Source organism: Bos indicus x Bos taurus, chromosome 13 (genome assembly GCF_003369695.1).
Source record: "Bos indicus x Bos taurus breed Angus x Brahman F1 hybrid chromosome 13, Bos_hybrid_MaternalHap_v2.0, whole genome shotgun sequence".
NCBI lineage: Eukaryota > Metazoa > Chordata > Mammalia > Artiodactyla > Bovidae > Bos > Bos indicus x Bos taurus.
In genome coordinates this window covers 65,689,990-65,715,265 of record NC_040088.1, presented here as the reverse complement: position 1 = coordinate 65,715,265, position 25,276 = coordinate 65,689,990, and the positions used below count along the sequence as shown (strand labels likewise).

The 25,276-nt window shown below is 38.4% G+C and overlaps 1 protein-coding gene and 1 pseudogene across 2 annotated transcripts in view; one reads left to right on the top strand and one right to left on the bottom strand.

Annotated features, from left to right (window-relative positions):
• Positions 1-22,406, bottom strand: part of LOC113903636 (ankyrin repeat domain-containing protein 26-like) — a 67,032-nt gene extending 44,626 nt beyond the window's left edge. The window contains exons 1-9 of the mRNA XM_027560107.1: positions 21,985-22,406; positions 19,329-19,443; positions 18,994-19,167; positions 14,825-14,931; positions 11,302-11,369; positions 8,751-8,784; positions 7,554-7,623; positions 4,736-4,796; positions 4,450-4,649 (exon numbers count right to left, since the gene is read on the bottom strand). Coding sequence (XP_027415908.1) covers positions 4,450-4,649; positions 4,736-4,796; positions 7,554-7,623; positions 8,751-8,784; positions 11,302-11,369; positions 14,825-14,931; positions 18,994-19,167; positions 19,329-19,443; positions 21,985-22,214 — 1,059 coding nt within the window. The 5' untranslated portion in view covers positions 22,215-22,406. The remainder of the gene's footprint in view (positions 1-4,449; positions 4,650-4,735; positions 4,797-7,553; positions 7,624-8,750; positions 8,785-11,301; positions 11,370-14,824; positions 14,932-18,993; positions 19,168-19,328; positions 19,444-21,984) is intronic.
• Positions 963-2,070, top strand: LOC113903643 (annotated as a pseudogene). Its single transcript, XR_003514221.1, has one exon. The product of XR_003514221.1 is annotated as a protein yippee-like 5 pseudogene (transcript).
• Positions 22,407-25,276: the final 2,870 nt, after the last annotated feature.

Sequence of the window (25,276 nt, the reverse complement as noted above, 5' to 3'; positions counted from 1 at the left end):
CTGGGAACCCTACAGAGAGACAAAACGGAAGGACCAGGATCAAATGGCAGAGAGCAAGAGTCATCTTTTTTCTTCACATGACAGGAATCTACTACACAAGTAAAGGGTTACATCATCACAAATATATTTTATTTTATTTGGTGCCATGCTTTCTTTCAAATGACAGGGGAAAGACTGCACTGTACTAGGGAGTAGCAAACATGATATTATTTTACAGGACAGCATTGTAAAAAAACACACTACAAGCAATGCTCCAGAGTGGACAGGAAGCAGACTAAACACTGCACATCACCCAGCGTCTCCATGAACCTCTCATTAAAAAGTTGGATTTGGCTTTAAAAACAGCCAAATAAAAACAGTAAAAATCATTCTAAAACAAACTGCAAAGCCAAGAGGAATGAACAGATGGACAAACATATTTTAGGAAGATTACTCTGGCAGCAACATAAACATCAGGGAAGCAAAACTTGAAAAGAATATTTCAAGATTATAGGTGAGAAAGTGGATTATGATAATAAGACACAAAAAACGATGAGCAGGTAGAAAATACTGAACTTGCTGAGTGACTGGATGCATTAATTTCAAGGAAGTTTGGCGTCCGGAATCTTTCCTGCTGCGGCATTTCAGTGATGCTGTCTACTAGGATGGGGAAAACAGACGACAGTGCAGCTCACAGAGTCAGGGACGAGGGAAGCGTCAGGAACAAGGCCTTCAGTCTGGGGAGGAATGAATTAACCTGAGGCAAGCAAGGGACTCAGAAGAAAGGATCTGGATAAATTCCTTTGAATTAGAAATAGATAGCCTTATTCAGGAAAAGCATAGCTGTTAAGATAACTATTTGTAAAATATGCTAACCTGGTATAATTAATGCAAACCTATGCAGAATTCTGAACTTAAAAAAAATAAAACACAGCTGAGAAGCGAAGAGCCGCAGGCGGCCGCCGACTTCACAGCGCTCGGGGTTTTTAGAGCTTCAGCTATAAAAATGGGCAGGATTTTCCTTGATCATATCGGTGGTACCCGTCTGTTTTCCTGTGCAACTGTGATACGATCCTGACCAACCGTTCAGAACTCATCTCTACTCGGTTCACAGGCGCCACTGGCAGAGCATTTCTTTTTAACAAGGTAGTTAACCTACAGTATAGTGAAGTTCAAGATCGGGTCATTCTCACTGGCTGCCACATGGTTCGAGATGTGAGCTGCAAAAACTGCAATAGCAAACTGGGATGGATCTATGAGTTTGCCACTGAAGACAGCCAGCGTTATAAGGAAGGTCGTGTGATCCTGGAACGCACTCTAGTTCGAGAAAGTGAGGGCTTTGAGGAGCATGTACCATCTGATAACTCTTGAAGAAAAAGAGAGAAATCCATCTTTTCCCAGGTCTCCTTCACTGAAAACAAAAATCTACTTACATACACTGTCACCTTAGCATCAGAGTCGGATTCATGAACTGCGGAACAAGAGGTTGTGAGAATCTATGATGGAACCTTCCTTTCTTTCCTTTTTTTTTTAAATTTTCTATTTTCCATCCAACAGCAGTGTGTAGAGAGAATATTATGCAGATGCCGTTTTTTTTTTTTTCCCCCCTGTGTTTACATCTTGAGGCAGAATAGTCTATCTGCAGCTACATGGTGGGCTATGTGAGGAAAAAAATCTGGGCTATTAAGAGTGAAAAGTATTTTATGTAAATTTTGAAAGGAAAGTGTGTCAAGAGCATGATTTTTAAATTTATTTGGGCTTCATTTTAAGACTTTTTAAAAAAACCCAGTTATTTCACTTGATTTGCTAGCTTCAGAGAAGAGATCCGAATTTGTGACCAGCGCTAAAGGTTCAGTGTTAGTATTGCTTGTGCTGGCCATTGTGCCATATTCTTGTTGGAGATGAACCGTAGCATCAGAGCCCATTCTTCCTTGTCAGTCTTGACCCAAAGATGTCACCATTCCTAGTTATTTGTCACCACATAATTGGTGTTGATTGGAAACTTTTCCTGATATGGGGCAGAACTGCTTGGTTGTCTTTTCCATGTAACTTAAGCACAGTAATATAAATAAAGTAATAGTTGGAAAAAAATAAAAAATAAAACAATACCAGGGGAAGAAAACTATGACATTAAAATTTTCAGTTATATATTTTAACATCTGTTTCAAGGACATAAAAATATACTTTTATAAATATATGCAAATATTCATTTCTAGGATTTTATAATAATAAGCATTTTTGAGTGTAATGAAAAGGTTTAATAGTAAAACACCAATTCAAGATGCTACAAGAAGACTCCTTTTTAAAAGTGATCTTAAAAGACAAGTTTTAAATTGTAGATGAGAAATGCTTATGTGAGTATGGAATTATGAGTCATTTTAAAGTGCTGCTGCTGCTGTTGCTAAGTCGCTTCAGTCGTGTCCAACTCTGTGCCACCCCATACACTAGGCTCCTCTGTCCCTGGGATTCTCCAGGCAAGAATACTGGAGTGGGTATATTAAAATAAATAAATAAATAAAGAACTACTATGAGGTAAGAAAAAAATATAAAACCCTATTTGAAAATTCACAAGGTTTTCTTCTTATTTCCCTGTAAACAGCACACTAACAACTCTAATTTCCTATCTGTGCCTTCTGGAATAGTAGGGAAAGATTGAAGGAATGATCTAGATATTAAAAATAGTAAAATTATGATTATCCTAGCTGGAGATATAAAGGTTTTCAAACACATCTATGATTATCAAGCAGGGCTCAAACTTCATATCAGGAAAGAACAAACAAACTAAAAAAATCAAGTAACCACAATTTCTGAGTTTTGGATACAAAAGAATTTATATGTTAGTTTCATATGTATAAGAAAGAATTGACAGGTTAGTTTAACACCTATAAATACTGAAGTTAATATAAAGTTTCTTAAGAATAACATGGAGTATACATATGGCTAGAGATATTTTAAAAAGTAAAAAATTATTTTCCAGAGATAATTTTAAACCCTGTTGGTAATTTTTCTTTCCTTATGATTTTATAATAACAAGTAGTCTGTATAAGGGAAAAAAATCATAAATTGTGATTTCATCTATTTACTAGAAGTGCATTACATGTAGATATTAGGAAAAGACAAATCAGAATCTCTTCAGCAAAGTTCTACATTTTTTCTTTAAGACTATTGCAGCTGAAATTTTTCTCATTTAATGAAGAGAGAATAAGAATCTCATTTATATAATTATAAATTATAACTTTAGTAAACAGACTAGATAAAATGCTTATTTATTTCCTCTTTATTTTCAAAAAGATCTAAAACACCCACCAAGATTATACCAAACAGTAAGATAAATTAGTTAAGTACATTAAGTATTTATCACAGTAAGTTAGAAACCACAAGAAACAGAAAGGCCAAAAATTCTTAAATCGTAATAAATCTGCTAAGGCCTAAAACAGAACTCACCTTGAATTGTCTATGAACTAAAGTTTTGCTATATTAAATAGAAGACATCGCTTCATTACTTTCAAAGTGAGAATTTTTTCAAAAAGACAAATCACTTCAAATTGAAATGAACTTCCAGAGGGAACTATATTCAATATAGATACATACATACATGTGTGTGTGCTAGTCCCTCAGTTGTGTCCAACTCTTTGTGACCCCATGGACTGTAATCCACCAGGCTCCTCTGTCCATGGAGTTCTGCAGGCAAGAATACTGGAGTGGGTTGCCATTTCCTTCTCCAGGGGATCTTCCCGACCCAGGGATTGAACCCAGGTCTCCCGCATTGCAGGCAGACTCTTTACCAACTGAGCCATCAGGGAAGCCATATATACATATATAAGTATAACCAAGACACTTTGCTGTACTAACTTTGCTGAAACTAACACAATATTGTAAATTGATTATACTGCAATTAAAAAAAACAAGAACCACCACCAACCTCAAAAACAACCACCAAAAAAGGTAAGGAACAAATTTTCTTTCAGTTCTTCATAAAAATCAGCTATATGTTACTCAAAAGAGTATAAGCATTGTTTTTTCATGACCTCACTGTCTCCTCTTTAGTTGAATTTGAAATAATTCTTCTCATATTTATAATATAGAGTTCCTCATCTGACATACCCCCACTATTTCTGTTGTGTTTGTGTAATAATCTGTCTCATCCTGACCCTCATTCCATTTCATATTCATCTTGTCCTTCTTAAATGAATTCTTCCCCTTCATCCCCCTCCCCATGTTCATACTCATCTAGCTGTTCTCCCTAACTGCTTTGTAATTTTTTCTTTCATAATGGCATATTTAGTATGCCAACATTTATAAATCTGAATCATGCACATATATTGCTCTTATTATCACACCATTTTGTATCATGACTTTGAAGGCTTCCATTTCTGTGGCAGGATCATTTCTGTCATATAAGGGGACATGACATGTGAATGGCATGTGAAAAAATACAGGGAAAAAAGAGTTACAAACAAAACAACTTGCCTTTGTGAGACCAAGGCCCGCAAGAGACTTGAGAGGCTGTGGAAGAGGCTCGGCTGATGGGAAGGCAGGATGAGAGAAGCCCTGGACTCCAGGTGATGGTTCGGGAATGGTTTCAACCACATCTTCAATTTCACTATCAGAATTATTGTCCTCAGAGAAGGTTGTACTCTCTGGTCTCACAATACCACATTTTGCTTCTACTACAGTGAAAAAGGGAGAGTACATGAGAACATCTGTAATTTCAAATCAGTGAATAAAACCAGGAGGACAGTCTTAGATAACTTACTGTTTCTCCTGGATTGCTGAGAAGCGTTCATTAGCTTTGTTAAGCTTGGTTTCAGGACATTCTGGAGAAGAAAATAAGAACTTTAAGAATAATAAGACTCAAATTTAATAAAATAACATCCCCCATTCCTCTATGATCAAACACAAAGAGCACAGGCTCTGGAGTCATTCAGATGTGGATTCAAATCCCAGTTCTGCCACTGACTAACCTTCTCATGGGGTAAGGATTATGACAGATGACATAGGAAGCCCCGGATGTTCCTCTCCTTACCCCTAATATAATGCTATACAAATACTATGACACCTACTAGATTACTTTCTCTACCACAATGTTCTAGAATAAAAATTTATCCCCAATACTTTAGAGTACTGTGTCTGAAAAACTAAGCTATTTAAATTAGTTGCTATGTTTTGAAATTTGCTTGCATGATTTCTATATGCATGAATTATCACTTGGGAAGGGAAATATGAAAGTTTAGTTTTTAGCAGAACCTTATTTAAATGGGTTAGAACTACAAACAGGAAAAGTTATTTCTATTCTGTTTGTCAAAGAGCTAAAGACAAATGATTTTTTAAATTCAGCTCATTCTAAGAAAGAGGGAAAAAATAAGAGTAAACATGTAGGGCAATGATCATGAATGAAAGCCACAAACACTCTAAACAGAAAGCCATAAGCAAACACGTTAACAACAGAGGCAGAGGGAGATGGACTCAAACGAAAGACACTGAAGAAATGTATTCTGCAAGGAAAAATTAGGTTAATAGGAAATATTAAAAATGACAAAAGGTAGGAAAGGAAAAAGAAAGGAAAAAGTGAGATATGCCTAGTGAAGTACAAATTTAAGAAAAAAAAAGAAAAGCATAAGTATAATGAGGTATGTGGGAAAACATATATATTTAGAATTTATATACAACAAATCAGTAATATATCAGTATTGTTAAAGATACACTATGAACAAAGCCTGTGCTTTATATGTTTTTATTAATACATAAATTATATATCTACACTGTTCAAGTTTTATGAAAATATCAACATAAATTATATATAAAACATATATTTAAAACAGAGGCTTTTGTTCATTGTCTATCCCTAATAATAGTAATTTATATTACTTTAAAACTGTTTATAAATAATACTGTAATAAAGAGTTTAATTTTGCCACTATGAAAAGAGTCATTCAATTAGCCACACATGGTCATCTATCACTACCTGAATGCTGTCAAGTACTACTAGAGAGAGAGGAATTGATAAAGAAATATTCCTAACATTTCACTGGGAAAAAGGACTGGTAGTCAGAATTCTAAGAATATGCTGTTTGAAAAAAAAAATTAATGGAATACAAGATGGAGCTAAAAAGAAGGTCAAGAAATATTAATCTAAAATTCTCAGCTCCCAGTTGGACAACACTGAAAAATAAATGGTAACATTTTTATCATGTATTTTCTTATTTATTTTCTTGTTGTGCAGGATCTCCTTCCTCAACATAACTCAACTGAACTTCTACATCCTAAATATTAAAAAGAGAATCTAAATGTAAGTCATATTTTTAGAATTCAAACAGATTTAACTGCTATATTATGTATATTAGCTGTAACATTATGTAGGATTCCATTTGTCTCTTCATTTATTCACATTCAAAAACTATTAAAATGGTTCTTACATTTGAGATATATGTTACATGCTCCAGGAGATGCACAATTGTTTCCTGAACTCCACTAGTTTATACTGATACAGAGGCTATAAGATGAATATTTAAATAATAATAATACAAAATGTCTGAAATCTGAAATTTTAGAATATGATACAAGGACTTTCAGTAGACTTTTTTTTTTTACTACAATACAAAAAATATCTGAAGTTGTACGTTTTATCTTATGGTTATTAAAAGCCTGTGCTTCTACAGCTGGTTATTATTTTATGCAAAACGTGTTCTTCAACGAGATGAACAATTGGGAATATCTTCTTAATGGAATGCTTTAGAAAACACAGTGGAATCCCTTTATAATATGGATTTTGAGAAACAGATTTTTAATTTCTAAATTTCCATAATTACAACAATTACTTTAGCTTTAATGAAGAGCCAAAGACAGAAACAGAGAAAGAAAGAAAGAAAAAAAAAAAAAGCACCCTCCTAACACTTCTAAGAAACCAAAATAGTGTCTAAGGGTAGAAAAAAAACTAGATGATATAAACTATATAGTTTTGGAACTGAAAAGCTCCAGGAAGATTCCATGATTATTACAGTAAGTAATTGTATCCACTATGTGTATTATAAAAGTCAAGTCAGTATGGTTTAAAATTCACAGTAAGACTCTTAATCTTTGACCAAATTTTGTATTTCCTCCATTGTAAGAAAGCTTTTCCCCATACGATTTTCCTTTCACTATGTATTTTCCAACCCATTTTTTTCCTTCACTCCACCTTCCCTGGTGGCTCAGACAATAAAACATCTGCCTAAAATGCGGGAGACCTGGGTTCAATCCCTGGGTTGGGAAGATCTCCTGGAGAAGGAAATGGCACCCCACTCCAGTACTCTTGCCTGGAAAACCCCATGGACGGAGGAGCCTAGTAGGCTACAGTCCATGGGGTGGCAGAGTCGGACACGACTGAGCGACTTCACTTTCACTTTTCAGTATTTACTAACGTAAAAAGAAAAAAAAATCAACTAGTCATATTTTTATAAAATGGTTTACTCTCACCAACTTTCCATTACAAACATAAAACAGTGAGAGGGACACCACTGCCGACTATTAAGAATAAATGCTATACGAAACTAAATTCAGAGCAGGAAAACTAATTACAGAAAAGAGCACTTTACCTTGGTTTCCAAATCTAAGTCTTCATCATCTGATGTAGGCCATGAATCAACACCAGGTTTGTTGGAAAATCTTTAGAGCAAAAACATACACAACAAAAATGAGTGAGTTCATTTCTTAAAAAAAAAGTGATCAAGTTTGGCTATCTGCGTATTAAATGAAGTTTCTTGACATAATTAAAACCTGGTCTCTGTTTTTAAAAAGCTTTTTTTGAAAAAAAAAAAAAAAGATTTTTTGATGTGGACCACTTTTAAAGGCTTTCTTGAATTTGTTCCAATGTTGCTTCTATTTTATGTTTTGGTTTTCTGACCCTGAGGCATGTGGGATCTTAGCTTCCGGAACAGGGATCAAACCCACACTGCCTACAATGGGAGGAGAGGTCTTATTAACCATCTTAACCACTGCAATCCCAGTGAAGTCTCTAAAAGGTTTTTAATTACCTATTTCTGCTTCCACGTCTCCCAACTATTGAAATATCTAGATAAGACTCATTCTTAGTTTTCACGACATACAGTGACAGCAAATACACTGGCGGAGCCTGAAAATAATTTGTTTTCACCAAAAGTCCTAATAACTGAACTGAAAATCGAATTGGTGGATTGACATAACACTTGTTTGCCCAAACTGGGACAAACGTAATGACTTAAAACAAAGTGGAAAGATACGCTGTTCCTTCTCCATTCTCTGCCCCTAGTTCAGAGACTAAATAAATGGCATCCATCAAAAATGGCAGTCTTGGTCCTTCAGCAGCGAAACCACTTACTGAGATGGCCCCACCCCTCCCCTACACTCTGGAACAGTACAGGAGTTCTTGCCAGTGTCTGAAACTTAAAATGGACAGAAATCAAAGAACTAATTTATATGTTTAACTTATATGCTACACAGTACTTCTCAGTCTCTGCTGAGGGACATGAGAGTGGACGTGGGAGCCAAGCAGGCCAGCTATCAAATCACAGGTCAACTCATTTTAATCATGGAATCATGGGTCAATTCGTCAACCTCCTGAACCACAGTTGGCTAATTAAGTAAAAGCAGGACACAGCTACTTTACAAAGCTGCTGTGATGACTCTATGAGGTCACAGATGTTAAGCACGTAATGCAGTGTCTGACCCAGAGTAGAACACTCAACAAACATTAGTTTCTCTTCTCCGTGTTCCCTTACTTAAAATACAATTTTAAAACATCCATAAAATCCTACCTGCTTAAAGAGTCTTCTTCAGAACTCTCATCCTCTATTAAAGAAAAAAGTAAGACACATTTTAAATCAACAAAAGAAAAATACAGACTATTAAAACCTCAAGACTGATGCTCTCCTTAGAAGTATTCCTTCCGGACTGTACCTGGAGACCACACTAGCGGGAACAGTGATTGTACTATACTCACAGGCCATTAATGCCTAAGAATCACTCCTCTCCTTTATAGTCATCAAATGCAAAACAAAAAAAAAGAAGAAAGAACTGCTGTTTAAAATGTCCATAATCCTAACCAAACTCTAGGAGACTGACAGAAAATGATACTGCATCATTAATAGAATCAGTACTATAAGCTGACAATAGCACGCTTAAACAGCACAGTGTTCCTGGACTTCCACTGCCTGGAGCAGTGAACAGAGAACACAAGTGTCTTGCTGGGACATAACACAACTTCTCTGGCTCTTCAGTTCAGGACGAAAACATCCTCTCACAGGGAAGCTTGGTCTACAGGCAATGAACTTCAGAGCGTGGGAAAACATAGGAAACAAAGTCTTCCTGGCCCTCTTTCCAGATTCAAGAGAAGTATGAAAGATGTAGTGAGCCTAGGTTTAGAAAGAATAATCTCTTGAAAGGGAGGTGGAGGAGGGCAAATGGGTGGTGGGGATGGGGACTAGACTTGTGGTGAGCAGGCAGTAGGGTACACACAAGCTCACCTTTTTTTAAAGTTACACACATACACACACACACACATATATATATACACACACTAATATATTTTAAAAGTATAATCTCCTGAGACTATGTCCTTCCATTGTTCAAGAGTATCTGGACCAAAAAGAGCATGATGATCCAAACAGTGCTGTGTACTAGTGAGGGATATCATTATATCAATCCTCCCCATTATATGACAAATGTTGACAGAAATCATGCTTCTTCAGGTTGGAAGGCATACATCATCAGATCCAAAGCTGATCAACAAGGGAAGGGATGGAAGGAGGGAGGGAGTGATGGACTCTGGTGCTCCTGGACAACATTTCACAGGTGTCGTCGTGATCTGATGCTGGAGGGATGACTCACATGCAGTGACTCCATGGGCGAGGAGTCCTGCAAGCTTGAGCCTGGAGGGCACAGGCAGTGATTTTTAAATGTTTGCACTCTGTGACATCAGAACAATGCTTAGTACATAAAAGACATACAATGATTTCTTCAGTGAACAAATGAACAAATAAATAAGAATGTTTTCTTTGAAAATTTTGTTTATAAAAATACAGAAATTAACCAGGGACAACTCTATTCTATTCTGAGCATATTGAAGATCAAGACTCTATGTCATCTCTGTGTCTCCTCTAACGTGTAAAACCAATGTACAGAAGTTCTTTGATGGATGTTGTTGTTAAATCACTGAGTCATGTCCTACTCTTTGTGACCCCATGGACTATAGCCCACAAGGCTCTTCTGTCCATAGGATTTTCCACGCAAGAATACTGGAGTGGGTTGCCCTCTCCTTCTCCAGGGAATCTTCCCGACCCAGGGATCAACCCCACGTCTCCAGCATTGGCAGGTGGATTCTTTATTACTGAGACACCTGGGAAGCCCTCTTTGATTAGATAGAGGTCTACTAAGTTAAAGGTGTCCTGAGACAGCTTGTGCAATGACCTAGATGCCACATTGAGGGGCCTTGGTGGTGTTTTTGTTAATTTGACATGTTTTTGTGCTTTTATTAGAATCTGCAAAGTCCCAATTGGATCTATGTGAATATGTTATACAATAATCTTTTAACTACTGGCAAGAGAACATCTTGTTCTAAAAAAACTATACTGTCATGACAATTACCCAACACACAGAAGAAAACATCTGGTTCTAATGAAGTCAATCTATCTCACTCTTCTTGGATCTGTAAGGAATGAAGTCGGTAATAGAGAACTTGTTGGTGCAACAATATGCAAAATAACTGGTTCTCAACCAGACACTGCTTTTCTGTCTCCTGTACTATTGGTAGGTACCTTTCAAAAATAATCTCTTCCTGGTATGCTGCACATTGGCTCAGCTTTGCAGTTCTTATTGTTTATCATTTGGTATCCTACCAGGAAGGTATTGTGGAGGTTCCCGGCTGTAACGATGGTAACCTTTTTAGTGAGATTAATCACTACATAGGAACTACTAACTATTCATTCACTAACTGCAAACCATTTGTAAAAATTAAAGTTCCCCTTTTATAAGAAGTCTAATTTGCTATAATATGATTATACAGAAAATACACATCATACTAACTTAAAAAGTTTTTTCTATCTACAAGAAAATTTAATACAGGATTTTAGGGGCCATGATTAAATACATGAATTTGTTTTAAGATAATACAGTCTCTGATTTTAAGTTTCCCTACAATTAACTTCTTAAATAATTCGGAATACTAGACTATTAAGAAATTAATTTAAAAATAAAATACACATGCAAATTACATATGCTTTTTCATTGTTCTTTCATCATTAAAAGTTGCTCATTCCTATTTTATCTATGGTAGAATCACCAAGAGTAATTCATTGTCAGATGACTTACCTGGGTTGCTGTTTTCAGGAGGAGTTTTAGGTCTCTCTTCTTTATATTCAGAAATCAGTTGGCGAATGCTATGTATTAAAAATGTGATAATATTTTAACACCAATATGAAAAACAACTACCAAAGTCTTATACTATTTCAGAAAATATCACAAATATCAAAACTTCAATTGTCCCATACATTTCAAGTTTCTAAGTTCCACAAATTTTATTTAGCATGTAATTAAAGGAGAATGAAAAGGAAAATGAAGTACTCATGAACTAAGGGCAGTATAGCTCAGTAAAATAACTAGAGTTAACTTGGCTTATGAAAACTCTCTTGAACTCAGAAATCCTAGCTCTGTAACTAACTGCTCGTCGTTCTGGAGAAGTTACTTCTCAATTCAAAGTCTTCCTCTACATAACTGGGATCTGACTGCCTTATTTCACTAGGAGATTAAGAGGATTTAATGAGATAATATGCCCACAAAATGCTTGGAGAAACAGTCAAAGAATGGAATAATTTGGTCTAGACCTTTATTGCTGGAACTACTTTGGAATTCCAAATAAAATCTAACGTGTGTTTTTTCATACCTTTAACATTCAAGTGTTGCAGGAAACTGTTAGTTACGGTGATTAGCTGTTCTTTGTGGTTTGTAAGTTAGAGAATCTCAGCCATTATATAATTTGAACCTAAATTTATTTATAAAATACAAAAACTCACTACATTAGATAACATAATTGTCTCCAATTATTGCAGCTAATTACACCAAGAGCAGAAAACTAATCACAATCAAGACCCGGCCAGGACCACTACTCTTCCTTCTCTACCTGCTCAAACTCTGAACCAGCAGATCTTTCTGAGAATGATGTCTAATCTCCATGCTCATCTTTGTTTCACCTGGAAGACATAACCCTACTCTTGGAATGGATACTGGCAAGTCCTGGACAGGGTTTCAGATCAGATCAGATCAGTTGTTCAGTTGTGTCCGACTCTTTGCGACCCCATGAATCCCAGCACGCCAGGCCTCTCTGTCCATCACCAACTCCCTGAGTTCACTGAGACTCACGTCCATCGAGTCAGTGATGCCATACAGCCATCTCATCCTCTGTCGTCCCCTTCTCTTCCTGCCCCCAATCCCTCCCAGCATCAGAGTCTTTTCCAATGAGTCAACTCTTCGCATGAGGTGGCCAAAGAACTGGAGTTTCAGCTTTAGCATCATTCCTTCCAAAGAAATCCCAGGGCTGATCTCCTTCAGAATGGACTGGTTGGATCTCCTTGCAGTCCAAGGGACTCTCAAGAGTCTTCTCCAACACCACAGTTCAAAAGCATCAATTCTTCGGCACGCAGCTTTCTTCACAGTCCAACTCTCACATCCATACATGACCACAGGAAAAACCATAGCCTTGACTAGACGGACCTTTGTTGGCAAAGTAATGTCTCTGCTTTTGAATATGCTATCTAGGTTGGTAATAACTTTCCTTCCAAGGAGTAAGCGTCTTTTAATTTCATGGCTGGAGTCACCATCTGTAGTGATTTTGGAGCCCCCAAAAATAAAGTCTGACACTGTTTCCACTGTTTCCCTATCTATTTCCCATGAAGTGATGGGACCTGATGCCATGATCTTCGTTTTCTGAATGTTGAGCTTTAAGCCAACTTTTTCACTCTCCACTTTCACTTTCATCAAGAGGCTTTTTAGTTCCTCTTCACTTTCTGCCATAAGGGTGGTATCATCTGCATATCTGAGGTTACTGAGATTTCTCCCAGCAATCTTGATTCCAGCTTGTGTTTCTTCCACTCCAGCATTTCTCATGATGTACTCTGCATATAAGTTAAATAAACCAGGTGACATATACAGCCTTGATGTACTCCTTTTCCTATTTGGAACCAGTCTGTTGTTCCATGTCCAGTTCGAACTGTTGCTTCCTGACCTGCATACAGATTTCTCAAGAGGCAGATCAGGTGGTCTGGTATTTCCATCTCTTTCAGAATTTTCCACAGTTTATTGTGATCCACACAGTCAAAGGCTTTGGCATAGTCAATAAAACAGAAATAGATGCTTTTCTGGAACTCTTTTGCTTTTTATCCATGATCCAGCAGATGTTGGCAATTTGATCTCTGGTTCCTCTGCCTTTTCTAAAACCAGCTTGAACATCAGGAAGTTCATGGTTCACATATTGCTGAAGCCTGGCTTGGAGAATTTTGAGCATTACTTTACTAGAGTGTGAGATGAGTCCAATTGTGCAGTAGTTTGAGCATTCTTTGGCATTGCCTTTCTTTGGGACAGGGCTTACCTCGCTTAATTCAAACTAACTTACTTCAGACTTAGGGATTTCTGGTGAATGAGTTCCTTATGAGGCAGACTCTGAAAACAAGGGCTTCCCTTGTGGCTCAGCTGGTAAAGAATCCCAGTGCAATGCAGGAGACCGGGGTTCGATCCCTGGGTTGGGAAGATCCCCTGGAGAAGGGAAAGGCTGCCCACTCCAGTATTCTGGCCTGGAGAATTCCATGGACTATATAGTCCATGGCGTCACAAAGAGTCAGACAAGACTAAGGGACATTCACTTTCACTTCACTGAAGACATTTAAGGCTGAAGCACATATAAATCCTCTGGAAGATTTTCATTATTATAGGAAACAGATCTCATGAGGGGCCAATCGTCATTATGGACTCTCAGGCAAGCTGGTACCCACTACTCTGGGAAGGATGACAGGGGACCTATGACCTAAGAAAAGGTGTTCCGCCACCCCAGGACAGAAAGCCACCTTGAGGTTCAGGTCTAGAAACAAAGAAGAAAGAGAAGTCTGCTCAGTCCCTGAAGGAGCACTTGAACCTCCCTGACAGCCTAAAATGGTCCACACTGGTATCTGCTAGCAGAAAAGATAAATAACAGCCTCAATGGACACCTCATTGTGAAGATCGAGGTTTAGATCTAGGCTTACACGTGGGCTCCACATAAGGTTTCTGAGTGTGGGGGGAGGCTAGGAAGCCCAGCTGCCAGAACTGGATGCTGTGCTTTGCGACAGTGGCTGAGCTACAAACATACATATGAGAACTAAGAAGTTGTCACTAATAACATCAGCATTCTTCTAAGAAAGTAATTTAAAGCAAAGAGTCATCCAAAAGACAAAATCAAGTCTTTTATGTTCAGTATGCAATTTTAAGGAAAAGTATATACAAAGTAGAGATTAAAGAATTATTATATAAGAATTAAGAAATTCAATATTGTGTTATAAGATAAACTAAAAAAGCAGAATCCATATTTTATAAAGCTAATAAAACTAATATGAAATCCCTCAGTGATTACAAGATCAATGAAAAAAAAGGGAACCGGATGCATATGACATCAGTCAATATTATAAAGGAATATGAATCCTGCTATCTATTCCTGCTATATATTGTTGTTCATGATTCTCAGTCAGAATAACTGATTTTCTACCTGCCTGATGATGTGTTGATTACAAATTAGTTCTTTTATTAATTTAATCTTGATGTTACCACCTTAGAACAACACCAAGGTTTTTAAAAATAAAAAGAACGGTACCTTTGCATCTTATCAACCGCATGTATATTTGCTTCTTTCTTTGCTAAAAACTCCACCATTTGCTGTTTCCTTTCACTTACAGCAAGTGACAGCGGTGTGAGGTCATCCTGTAAAACAGGGAAAACCATTTCTAATGTACACAGTTAACCTATTTCAAAGCTGAACCTTGAAGTCGTACAATAGATTCTCTGAACTTAAACACAGAATTCAGAAAGCAAATAAAAGGAAACCTTATCCCCCTGAGCACCTCCTTTCTCTCGAAGATGCTCCTCCTCTGGGCCTTCCCTGGTGGTCCAGTGGCTAAGACTCCAGCTCCTAATGCAGGGGGTCCAGTTTCCATCCTGGGTCAGGGAACCAGATCCCACATGCCTCAACTAAAGATCCCATGTGCCACAATTAAGACCCGGTACAGTCAAATAGGTCTTTTTAAAAAATGATAAATAAAATGCTCTTCCTCTACCTCTTCAAAAGATGAACCACAGAGTCATTCTCTAACACTCACTTCCAACATTTACTGGTTCCAAGGATCTTTGCTCTTATCGTACAATTTATCAGGGATATCGTAGTATTCACTTGCTCTGTTACTACTCTCAATACTCCTCCAGAGAGAATCAATTAACCACTAAATCAACAGCATATTTTAGGAACAATGCTGAGGCAGAAATATATATTATTATCTGTAGCATGTATAACCGATCCAAGGATGATGATGAGCAACCTCACAAGGCTTACAGACATTCCAATGGGAATATTATTCTCTATATGAACATGCAAAGAAAAAGAGTTTTTTTGTTTTTTTTTTCCGAAAACACCAACTAATAATTTCTACTTTGAAAAATTCAATCTCATTCTTAAGAAATTATTTTAAAATATGAAATTACAAATTAGAGTGTCTCTAAAATCTTGAAATAATTATCAAAATAAACTATAAAATAAGAATTGGAAACTTAAATGCTTATGGAGGAAAAGTTGGTGACCTGAATAAGTGAAAAAGCCAGGTAAGGCCAGCAAACCCGAGAATACACGTTCCATACAGAAGGGGCGGCCTCTGCATGCTGACCAAACAGTAGAATGGGCTCAAGGGGGACCAGATTTGGTTCTTTGAGAAGCCTGAAATGCAGACCTCTGCATGAGTCTCCTAAATTTTAAATGTTGACTCAATTTGCGGAGGTAAACTAAACATATCCAAGGGCATGCTTGGTCGATGGCCCGCTTGTGGTTTGACGTTTGCTGTTCCCAAACAGGTGGGAATAAAGCAAGTATTTGTAATGTGAAACCGTCCCTTCTTCATATCATGTGTTTCACAAAAAGTAGGCCCACCACGTTATAAAAATTGCTATTAAGGCTCATAATTAAACATAATTTTTTAAAAAATCATAATTCCACTTCAAGAATGTTTCCACTGCCTGTTGAAACTACAATCTATCTCCAGAATTCCTCTAGATTGTTAATCAAATGGATATTGAGTTCCTAAGACTGCTGAAACTAAATCATCAAAACAATTCCCATCTATACTGTTACTAACTTCATGGGTTTTGATATTTAAAGCTCTCATTTTGCTTATGCCAGAGCTCAGCGAATCTAACAGACACACTGAAGAGTCTGTCCTGCAGCTGACACCAAAAGAAGGCTCATGAGTTACTATTACTGCAGTCAGGAAAACCCTGTTGGTAACAAACATCTGTTGACCTAATGACCTGGATGAAAACAGAAGGAGCAAAATCCCGAAAGGGTCAGACTCTACAGATGAACTGACTTCACCATGAACAAATCTCTGAACTGAGTGCGACTGAATAATTAGTGGTTGGAAGGAAAAGGAGTTATCATTCAAGCCAATAGATATTGCCAATAATATTCCTTTTAACTTCTTAATCACACAGGCAGAGAAAAAGTCAGGTTAATGCTGTTGCAAAGGAAGGAGCTGATGGAAGTAGTTAGCATTGATCAAACTCCAACTCTTCTAGAGATTACTTATTTTTGAGATAGGTGCATTTAGAAATTACACTTATTCAGTCCATAGTTCTTCACCACAGATCGTATCAGAATCTCAAGGAAACAGTTCTAAATACACACGTCCAGGCCTTCCTCGATTTATTCCATCAAAATCTTCAGGGAACAGCCTAGGCTTATAAATTTTTTTTATAAGTTTTCCCAAGTGATTGTGGTTTTCACCAGCACAATCTAGCCAAGAATTAGCATAGGAACCACTCCAGTCTCATCTTTTACCCACATGGCCAATTCCTTCTCTTACTTGAGGATTTGAATAAAAAAGAAAAGTGTAAGAGGTAGAAGTCATCAAAACAGCATGAAATTTTTCTGGGTAAACACTGGTAGAACAGGGACTGCTGCTGCTGCTGCTGCTAAGTTGCTTCAGTCGTGTCCGACTCTGTGTGACCCCATAGATGGCAGCCCACCAGGCTCCTCCATCTGTGGGATTCTCCAGGCAAGAGAACTGGAGTGGGGTGCCATTGCCTTCTCCAGAACAGGGACTAGTAAATTCAAAAGGCAACCTGATCTCATTATTTATAAACTACTTACTTTTCATCAAGACATTCTAGACTGGGGAACAGAGTTTAGACTCTTATCTAAGTGGCTGTTTCTGCCAGAATAGGATAAGATGTCAGTTAATTCTTTGTTCTCTTACTTCCCTCTTAATCACCACCTGTTCACTGCCAGTCTGATTTCCTCAAATTCTTCCTAAAATTGATATATAGGCTACTATACCATCCACTCACTCTCTTTCTCAAAATAACAACTATTATCCCTGAAAATGGAAAAGCACCTTACAGAAATATATAAACTGAAGGAAAAAGACAAAAATCTCAGGACGTCTGTGGTGGTCCAATGGCTGGGTCTCCAGGCTGCCAGTGTAGGAGCCTAGGTTCAATCCCTGGTCAGAAAACCAGATCTTGCATGGTGAAACTAAGACTCAGCACAGCCAAATAAATAAATATTAAAAAAAGAAAAAAAAAACACAACTCTTTTTGGCATTTCCCAACGGCCAAAATTCCAACTTGACCTATATTTTTCACCTGCTCTCTCCTTTTCCCTTTTCCTTTACTTTCTTAAACCTTGGGCAATAACAGAGAAATCATTTTCATATAAATCATTTTTTTATAAAATAGGAATTTGTTAACAACAGCGAGATGTCTATTATGTTGTAAAATGTTTATGCTATGTTTGAGTTTTAAGACAAAGTCTATTTCTAAGGCAAATTTTGCTTTACTGTATTTTTATGCCAATCGAAAAAATTTCAGTGGGGGGCAGTATTTGGAAAGTTTTACCTTTAACAAGTGCAGTGTTACCACAAATATCTGCCATAAACACATGCATGAATGCTTTACTCTCTAATGCTTCTTCAGAAATATTATAAAGTGAAATCTTAGACAATTAAGTTCTTTCAAAATATTTTAACTCAGGGAAGGCTGCAGCTTCCAAACACGTAAAACTGAGCCCACCTGTGAGAGTGGGGAGAGTTCCTGGCGGGACTGCAGCTGCAGGACGTCACATGTGTCCTGGAGAAAGAGCAGGAGGGCCGGTTTCGCCATCGCCAGCTCCACACGCACAGCTGCAACCCCACTGAGCAGCTCCCCGGGGCTGAATGCGGGAGACCCCGAGGTGTACATCGTGAACCAAGCGGTCACCAGTACAAGTGAACGTCCTTGCTAGGAGTCAAACATGACCTGACCCTCTTGGCCAGATCTCAGAACCAGGGTCCTGGAGGGCTCAGGGCTCCAGGCCTGCTGCCTCCAGGCCCACTTGCACTCACCCAGCTCCCCTCATGGGCACTGGGTCTCCTTCCTCCTCCCACCCACCCCCAGGGGCACCCATTCCCTGAGCCCCTGGAAGCAGCCACTCCTCACATCACTTCACTCCTCCCAGGCCTTCATCATTTGGGGGCTCTGAGCCTACCACCCACTCCCGGGCACGTTCTGATGGGAAATCTTCCTTCTGGGGTAGACGGCTAGCTGGGAGACAGAGCTTTGTCCTTTATGTGGACACAGACAAACATCCCCCACCCCTGCACTGGCCTTGGAGTTGTTTCCATGGTAACAGGGCTTGATGGACACTATTCAGTTTACCTATTTATATACTGTTATAAATAACACAGTTGTAGATTTAAAAAATGCTTCACAAATATTTTGTAAACAAAGTTAGTTGAGTTATACCTTGTTCCTGGCTTCTATATTGGCATCGTAGGAAAGCAGCTTTGCTGCGAGTGATATATTCTGGCAAAAGACAGCATAGTGGAGAGCGGTGTTCCCACTGACATCCATGACATTTGGGTCGGCACCATGCTCCAGCAGAAGAGTCGCACACTCCTCTTCTTGGCATTCTACGGCCTGTCAGTGTTGTGCCAAGAAACAGAGTGTAAATTCTAGGAATTCAAAGTAAACAGTCCACAAGCTTCACCGGTTTGCTATATCTAAATGAGATGAATTCACTTTTGTCTCAGTAGTTAGATCACATCCACCTCGTGTGGACACGATTCGCTGCCCCATACCTTCATCAGCGCGGTCCTGTTTTCATTGTCACAGAGGTTAAGCAGGCATTTTCTCTCCAGGAGCAGAGTGACCACCGCTGAATGGCCATTGGCACAGGCCAAGTGGAGGGCAGTCCTATGAAAGCAAGAGGAGTTTTCAGGAAACTATAGTGTTACTGTTTCAAAACAAACAATTGTTCCTGTGATTGAAAACACTCAATAGCATGCTATTTCTATCCCTCTAAAACAAATATTTTGTTTCCTTCTGGAGAAAGAACATTATATATTAGTTTTAGCTCTTCTTACCACATTAATGAAAGAACCTACTTGAATAGAACAAGCATGACCTCGAGATTCAGCTCAACTTGGGTTTGAATTTGACTTGCACTCTGTCACTTATTAGCTATCGCTCACCCTCTCTGTACCCCAATTTCCTCATTAACATAATGGAGAGAGTAGTATTTATCTCACAGAACACCACAATGATACTAAATGAGATCCAAGGAAAGGATTTAGAACCACTTCTCACACAGATAACAGCTCAGTAATTGCTAAGTAATATTATCATACTTATTACTATTACTTTACAAGGACAACATCTCAATAAAGTCAAAGGTTATTACACATCCTTTGCAAATATGTTTTGAATATTAGAGACAACATTGTACTTCGCTGATTTTAATATCCTCATTTTCTTACTTTTGAACGTCTCTGACATTGGGATGAAATTTATAATTCACGTCTTTACAGCTATAATTGGTAGCATTTTTGTTTATTTCTCATTTTTCCTCTTCATCTAATTACCGTAAGGTCTTTTTTTCTAAGGTTGAAGTATAGATGATGTATATTGTATATTATTATATTTTATAGGTGGACAACATAGTGATTCACAATTTTTAAAGGTTATACTCCATTTAAAGTTATTATAAGATATAGCTATATTCTCTATGTTGTATAATATATCCTTATAGCTTGCAGGATTTTAATTCCCCCACCAGGGATCCAACCCCAGGCCCACAGTAGTGAGTCTTAACCACTGGACTGCCAGGGAATTCCCAAGATTCCTTTGACTTCTGAAAAGGCTGAAAGTTGTCAGAGGATACTAGTCCCAAAAGAATTCTAAAAAAAAGTTATAAATGAGAAATTCTTATCTGTGCCACATTCCTATTAGGGCCAGAAAGACAAGCCCTGTCTACTATTCTGACTTCCTACAGACAGCTTGATCTACAGAGAGTTTTAAGTTTTTTGTTTGTTAAATCAACCTCCATATTTCTTTTTCCTTTTTTTTTTTTTTTTTTGTGCCGAAACTCAGGAAACTCCAGAATTCTTGCTTTTGAAATCATTCTTAGAAAGATGTTTGGGGTGGGAGGGAGGCTCAGGACTAAGAGTATGTAAGTATACTTAACAACTGATTTACGATGTTGTTTAGCAGAAAGCAACACAACATTGTAAAGCAATTATTCTCCAATTAAAAAAAAGTTAAGGTTAAGAACCAGTAGAAATAGAAAGAAAAAGAAGGTCTCTGTCAGCACACACACAAAACATGTATAAACAGGAATTTGTGTTTTCTTCTGGTACTTTTCTCACTGTGCATATTTAAAATTTTTGAACCATACTCCATCTGAAGCTTTTTTGTGAGATAAAAATCTAGTTACTTTTCTTTAAATAGTTACCAGGTTATTTCTCTACCATCTACACATAATTTATCTTTTCTAATAGAAAATATCACCAGTATCAAGTTCTAAATTCTTACATATGTTTGGGTGTTTGGGTAGTTTATATTCTGTTCCATTCATTTATCTATCTTTTCAGTTGTTAGTAAATGAATACTTTGTGGGCACTTACAGCACATTTTGACATCTAGAAGGGCAAATCTTCGTCTACTATACAAAACTTTTAATTTTATCACAACAATTAAAGACAGCATATGTAACCCAAAATCTTTAAAACCAAAATATGTTGATTTGGTTTAAATATTGAAAGACCATACATCCTAAGAAAATGTCTTCCTATTCAAGGACACAGCCAGCTCTCTACTTCAAAGCTTCTGAGGTCCTTCAGCAAAGAAAATATATACCTAGGCATACACTGATATAAAACAGATATTGAATTGTATCTTTACAATTTTTAATCCAGGAGTTGATCTGGCATGGGAGTTATTGTGTTCACTATGCAGTTTTCTATAATATATAACCTTAAGGTATAAAAATGTGTACATTAAAAATAAGATGCTAACAACATCAGAAATCTGTCCCCTGCCATGATCCACAATAGGCGATCCTATATAAAGAAGTATTTTCATAAATCATATGAGAAAAAATGTGAGAGCCAGGAGATTCCAGATTTCTTGAAAGCTATATAACTTAAGAGCTCTTACTCATGAGTACATCATGCTAACCCATGCATACTAACAAATAAAAAGAAAGATGAAGGGGAAAAAAAGATACTATTTATGTTTCATTTCATTACTCCGATTACCGACATTCAGTTAAATGACTTCAAAACTTATCAGTAAAGTGCTCTCTCTATAAGGGAAATTATAAGTGGGTCCTAAATGAGCTAAGCCTTTTTGCTGCCTATAAAGTCTGCAGGGCGCTGGATCCCAGGAAGGTGTCCAGGAGCCTTGGAGAGGAAACACACAGGAGGGACCTCTGCCAGGCCCTTCCACCCCGCTTACCTGTTCATCTTGTCCCTGTCGTTCAAGCCATTCTTCCCCAGCAACAGAATCTGCTGCACTTTGGCTACGTTCCCTACAATGGCAGCTTTGTGGATCTTTCCGAGGTCCTTGTCTCGGATGCGATACCCGGGCTGGAGGTTGATTCTATGACCGCCGTCTCTCCCCGGACTGATGGAGGAGCCTAAGGGCGATTCGCCCTTCTTACTCCCGAAGCCAAAAATCTTCTTCATCACAGAGCCCACGGGCTTCAAACACACCTCACCTCTCCCTCGGCTCTTCACTGTCCCCGAAACCCAATACTAATGGTACAGATAAGCCTAAGCAGTTCCCCCACAATATCCCAGTTGGGAAGCTCCGCGGTTTCCAATCTTTCAGTCCAGAAGAGTCGTAGCTAAGCGACGCTGCTAAACACAGTGCGCCTGCGCGCCTCGGAAGCGGGCGTTCCCGAGTGTAAGCGCGGACTCGTCGGGCCATACTGCCAGTGCGCATGTGCTAGGCCCGGAGGCGCAAATCTGAGATTGACTGTGGGCGGTGCTAGGCACATTTCAATCAACTGTGCCACATGGCTAAGCGTTTCCGGATGCTTAACAAAAAATAGAGCAGGTGAGAAAGGCGTCTTTGCTGGAGAGACGAGGAGCTTCAGGATGCTGAAAGCCTGTCCCCCAGAGCTTTTTTAGGGCTCTTCTAAAAAACAACAACTCTAAATCTACTTACCCCTAAGCTTATTTATTCCTTTCCACATCTCTCTTGTACCAGCGAAATTTAGCAAGTGTAACTACAGAAGACTGATTTTCATAGTTCCAGAAATTGTGGTAACAGGTATTATCAAGTGCAAATTTAGGGGAAACCAACTCCCAGATTCATGGGAAATAGATGGGGAAACAGTGGAAACAGTGTCAGACTTTATTTTTCTGGGCTGCAGAAATCACTGCAGATGGTGACTGCAGCCATGAAATTAAAAGACGCTTACTCCTTGGAAGGAAAGTTATGACCAACCTAGAGAGCATATTCAAAAGCAGAGACATTACTTTGCCAACAAAGGTCCGTCTAGTCAAGGCTATGGCTTTTCCTGTGGTCATGTATGGATGTGAGAGTTGGACTGTGAAGAAAGCTGAGCGCCAAAGAATTGATGCTTTTGAACTGTGGTGTTGGAGAAGACTCTTGAGAGTCCCTTTGACTGCAAGGAGATCCAACCAGTCCATTCTGAAGGAGATCGGCCCTGGGATTTCTTTGGAAGGAATGATGCTAAAGCTGAAACTCCAGTACTTTGGCCACCTCAGGCAGAGTTGACTCATTGGAAAAGACTCTGATGCTGGGAGGGATTGGGGGCAGGACGAGAAGGGGACGACAGAGGATGAGATGGCTGGATGGCATCACTGATTCGATGGACGTTAGTCTGAGTGAACTCTGGGAGTTGGTAATGGACAGGGAGGCCTGGCGGGCTGCGATTCATGGGGTCGCAGAGTCGGACACGACTGGGCGACTGAACTGAACTGAACTCAGGTTCTCCAGATGAAACGAAACCGCGTTTCTGCATCCCTCTGAGCCTCCATCTACACATTTTCTTCATTTTAATTTTTTGCTTTTATCGTCCCCAAATCTTTAATCAACCTGTCAGGCGAGTGTATGCTCCTCGGTTCTTTGTCTCGACACAACAAAGATTTGGAGTGACAGACATTAAACCCCCTCGGAGTGTCACAGCTCTCGGCCGTTTGCCTCCGCTTTTTATGTTTTTTTCTTCCCCCTAGGCCTGCTCTATGCAAATTGGCCTTGTCAGGAGTGCTGTTCTACCTGAAGTCCTCCCCCAAGTCCTGGGACCTTCCTTTGACCTTCCTCTGTTCTATTTTCGCGGGCTTCTCCATTGTTTTCTAGCCACCGCCATTTTGGACTCCTTTTCCCTATTCTAACTAGCTAACAAACCCATGATTTATTTTGGAGCATAGTGTAACATTTGATAACTTAAAAAAAAAAATTATCATTCACGTGTCCGAAATAATCCATCTTTTCTCATCTAGTTTAAAATACCACTTTTTAACTCTGATGTTCTGTTTCTGGGTTTTCCATTCTGTTCCATTGAATGGTCTGCTGCTTCCAGCGTAGGTAGTATATAAAATATATTTTAATATCCTTTATAGGTCCAAAGTTCCTCCCCTTATTTGTCCTTTCCAGCATTCTCTTTGCAATATTTATTTCTACATTATTTGCTGCTAAGTCGCTTCAGTCCTGTCCAACTCTGTGCGACCCCATAGATGGCAGCCCACCAGGCTCTGCCGTCCCTGGGATTCTCCAGGCAAGAACACTGGAGTGGGTTGCCGTTGCCTTCTCCATTGTGTGAAAGTGAAAAGTGAAAATGAAGTCGCTCAGTCGCATCCGACTAGTAGCGACCCCATGGACTGCAGCCTACCAGGCTCTTCCATCCATGGGATTTTCTAGGCAAGAGTACTGGAGTGGCTTGCCATTGAGATGACTGTTTAATCACCATGCCAGTTAAAGAGAATTCTCAGTGAAATTTGCATTAATTAGGTTAAGAGAAATAATTTTAACTTGACAATCACTTGTATCAGTGTATCCAGGTAGTTGTTATGTCTCTGTCCTATTTTATGTCCTTCATTAACCTTTGGAAGCTTTTTTTTTTTTTTTAATGTAAATCCTATACCCTTTCTTGATGTATTTATATCTGGGCTTTTTAAAATTTTTACTGTGATGGTACTTGATTTTTCATTATAATTTATGAATGATTACTGTTTTGATATCTGGGTATTCTTTTGACAACCAGAATCAAGAACTTTTAAAATTATACTCTTGTCATAGGAAGAGTTGAGTTTCTGGTGGTACTTAAGGAAGGCACAAACTGTTGGTATAGATTTCACCAGAAAGATGTAATACTGATAATATGCAAGATTGTAAAAAATCAAGCAAATGCAAACACGATGGGCTTTTTAAAAAACTGAAGTGTAAGACCATTGCAACAAATTAAAAAACTTAATATAGCTAAATTTCACTAAAATCCTATTAGCCAGATTTTTCAGTAATTTGCTAATTTGTGTGTGTACGTGCTCAGCTGTGTCTGACTCTAGGGACATCTTTTTTGTTTCCTCTTAATAATCTCTTTGTTCATTTGCTTTATTCACCCACATCTATTTCCCACTCCGAAGTGTGTGTAATCATCATAATGGCCTTGCAGAATATTATCAACTCCATTTTTATGAGGCATCTTATGCTCTATACTTGTTCCATCCTCTTTAACATTTCCCAAACTTTAAATCTTTTCTCGTTTCCATCTGTCTGCAAC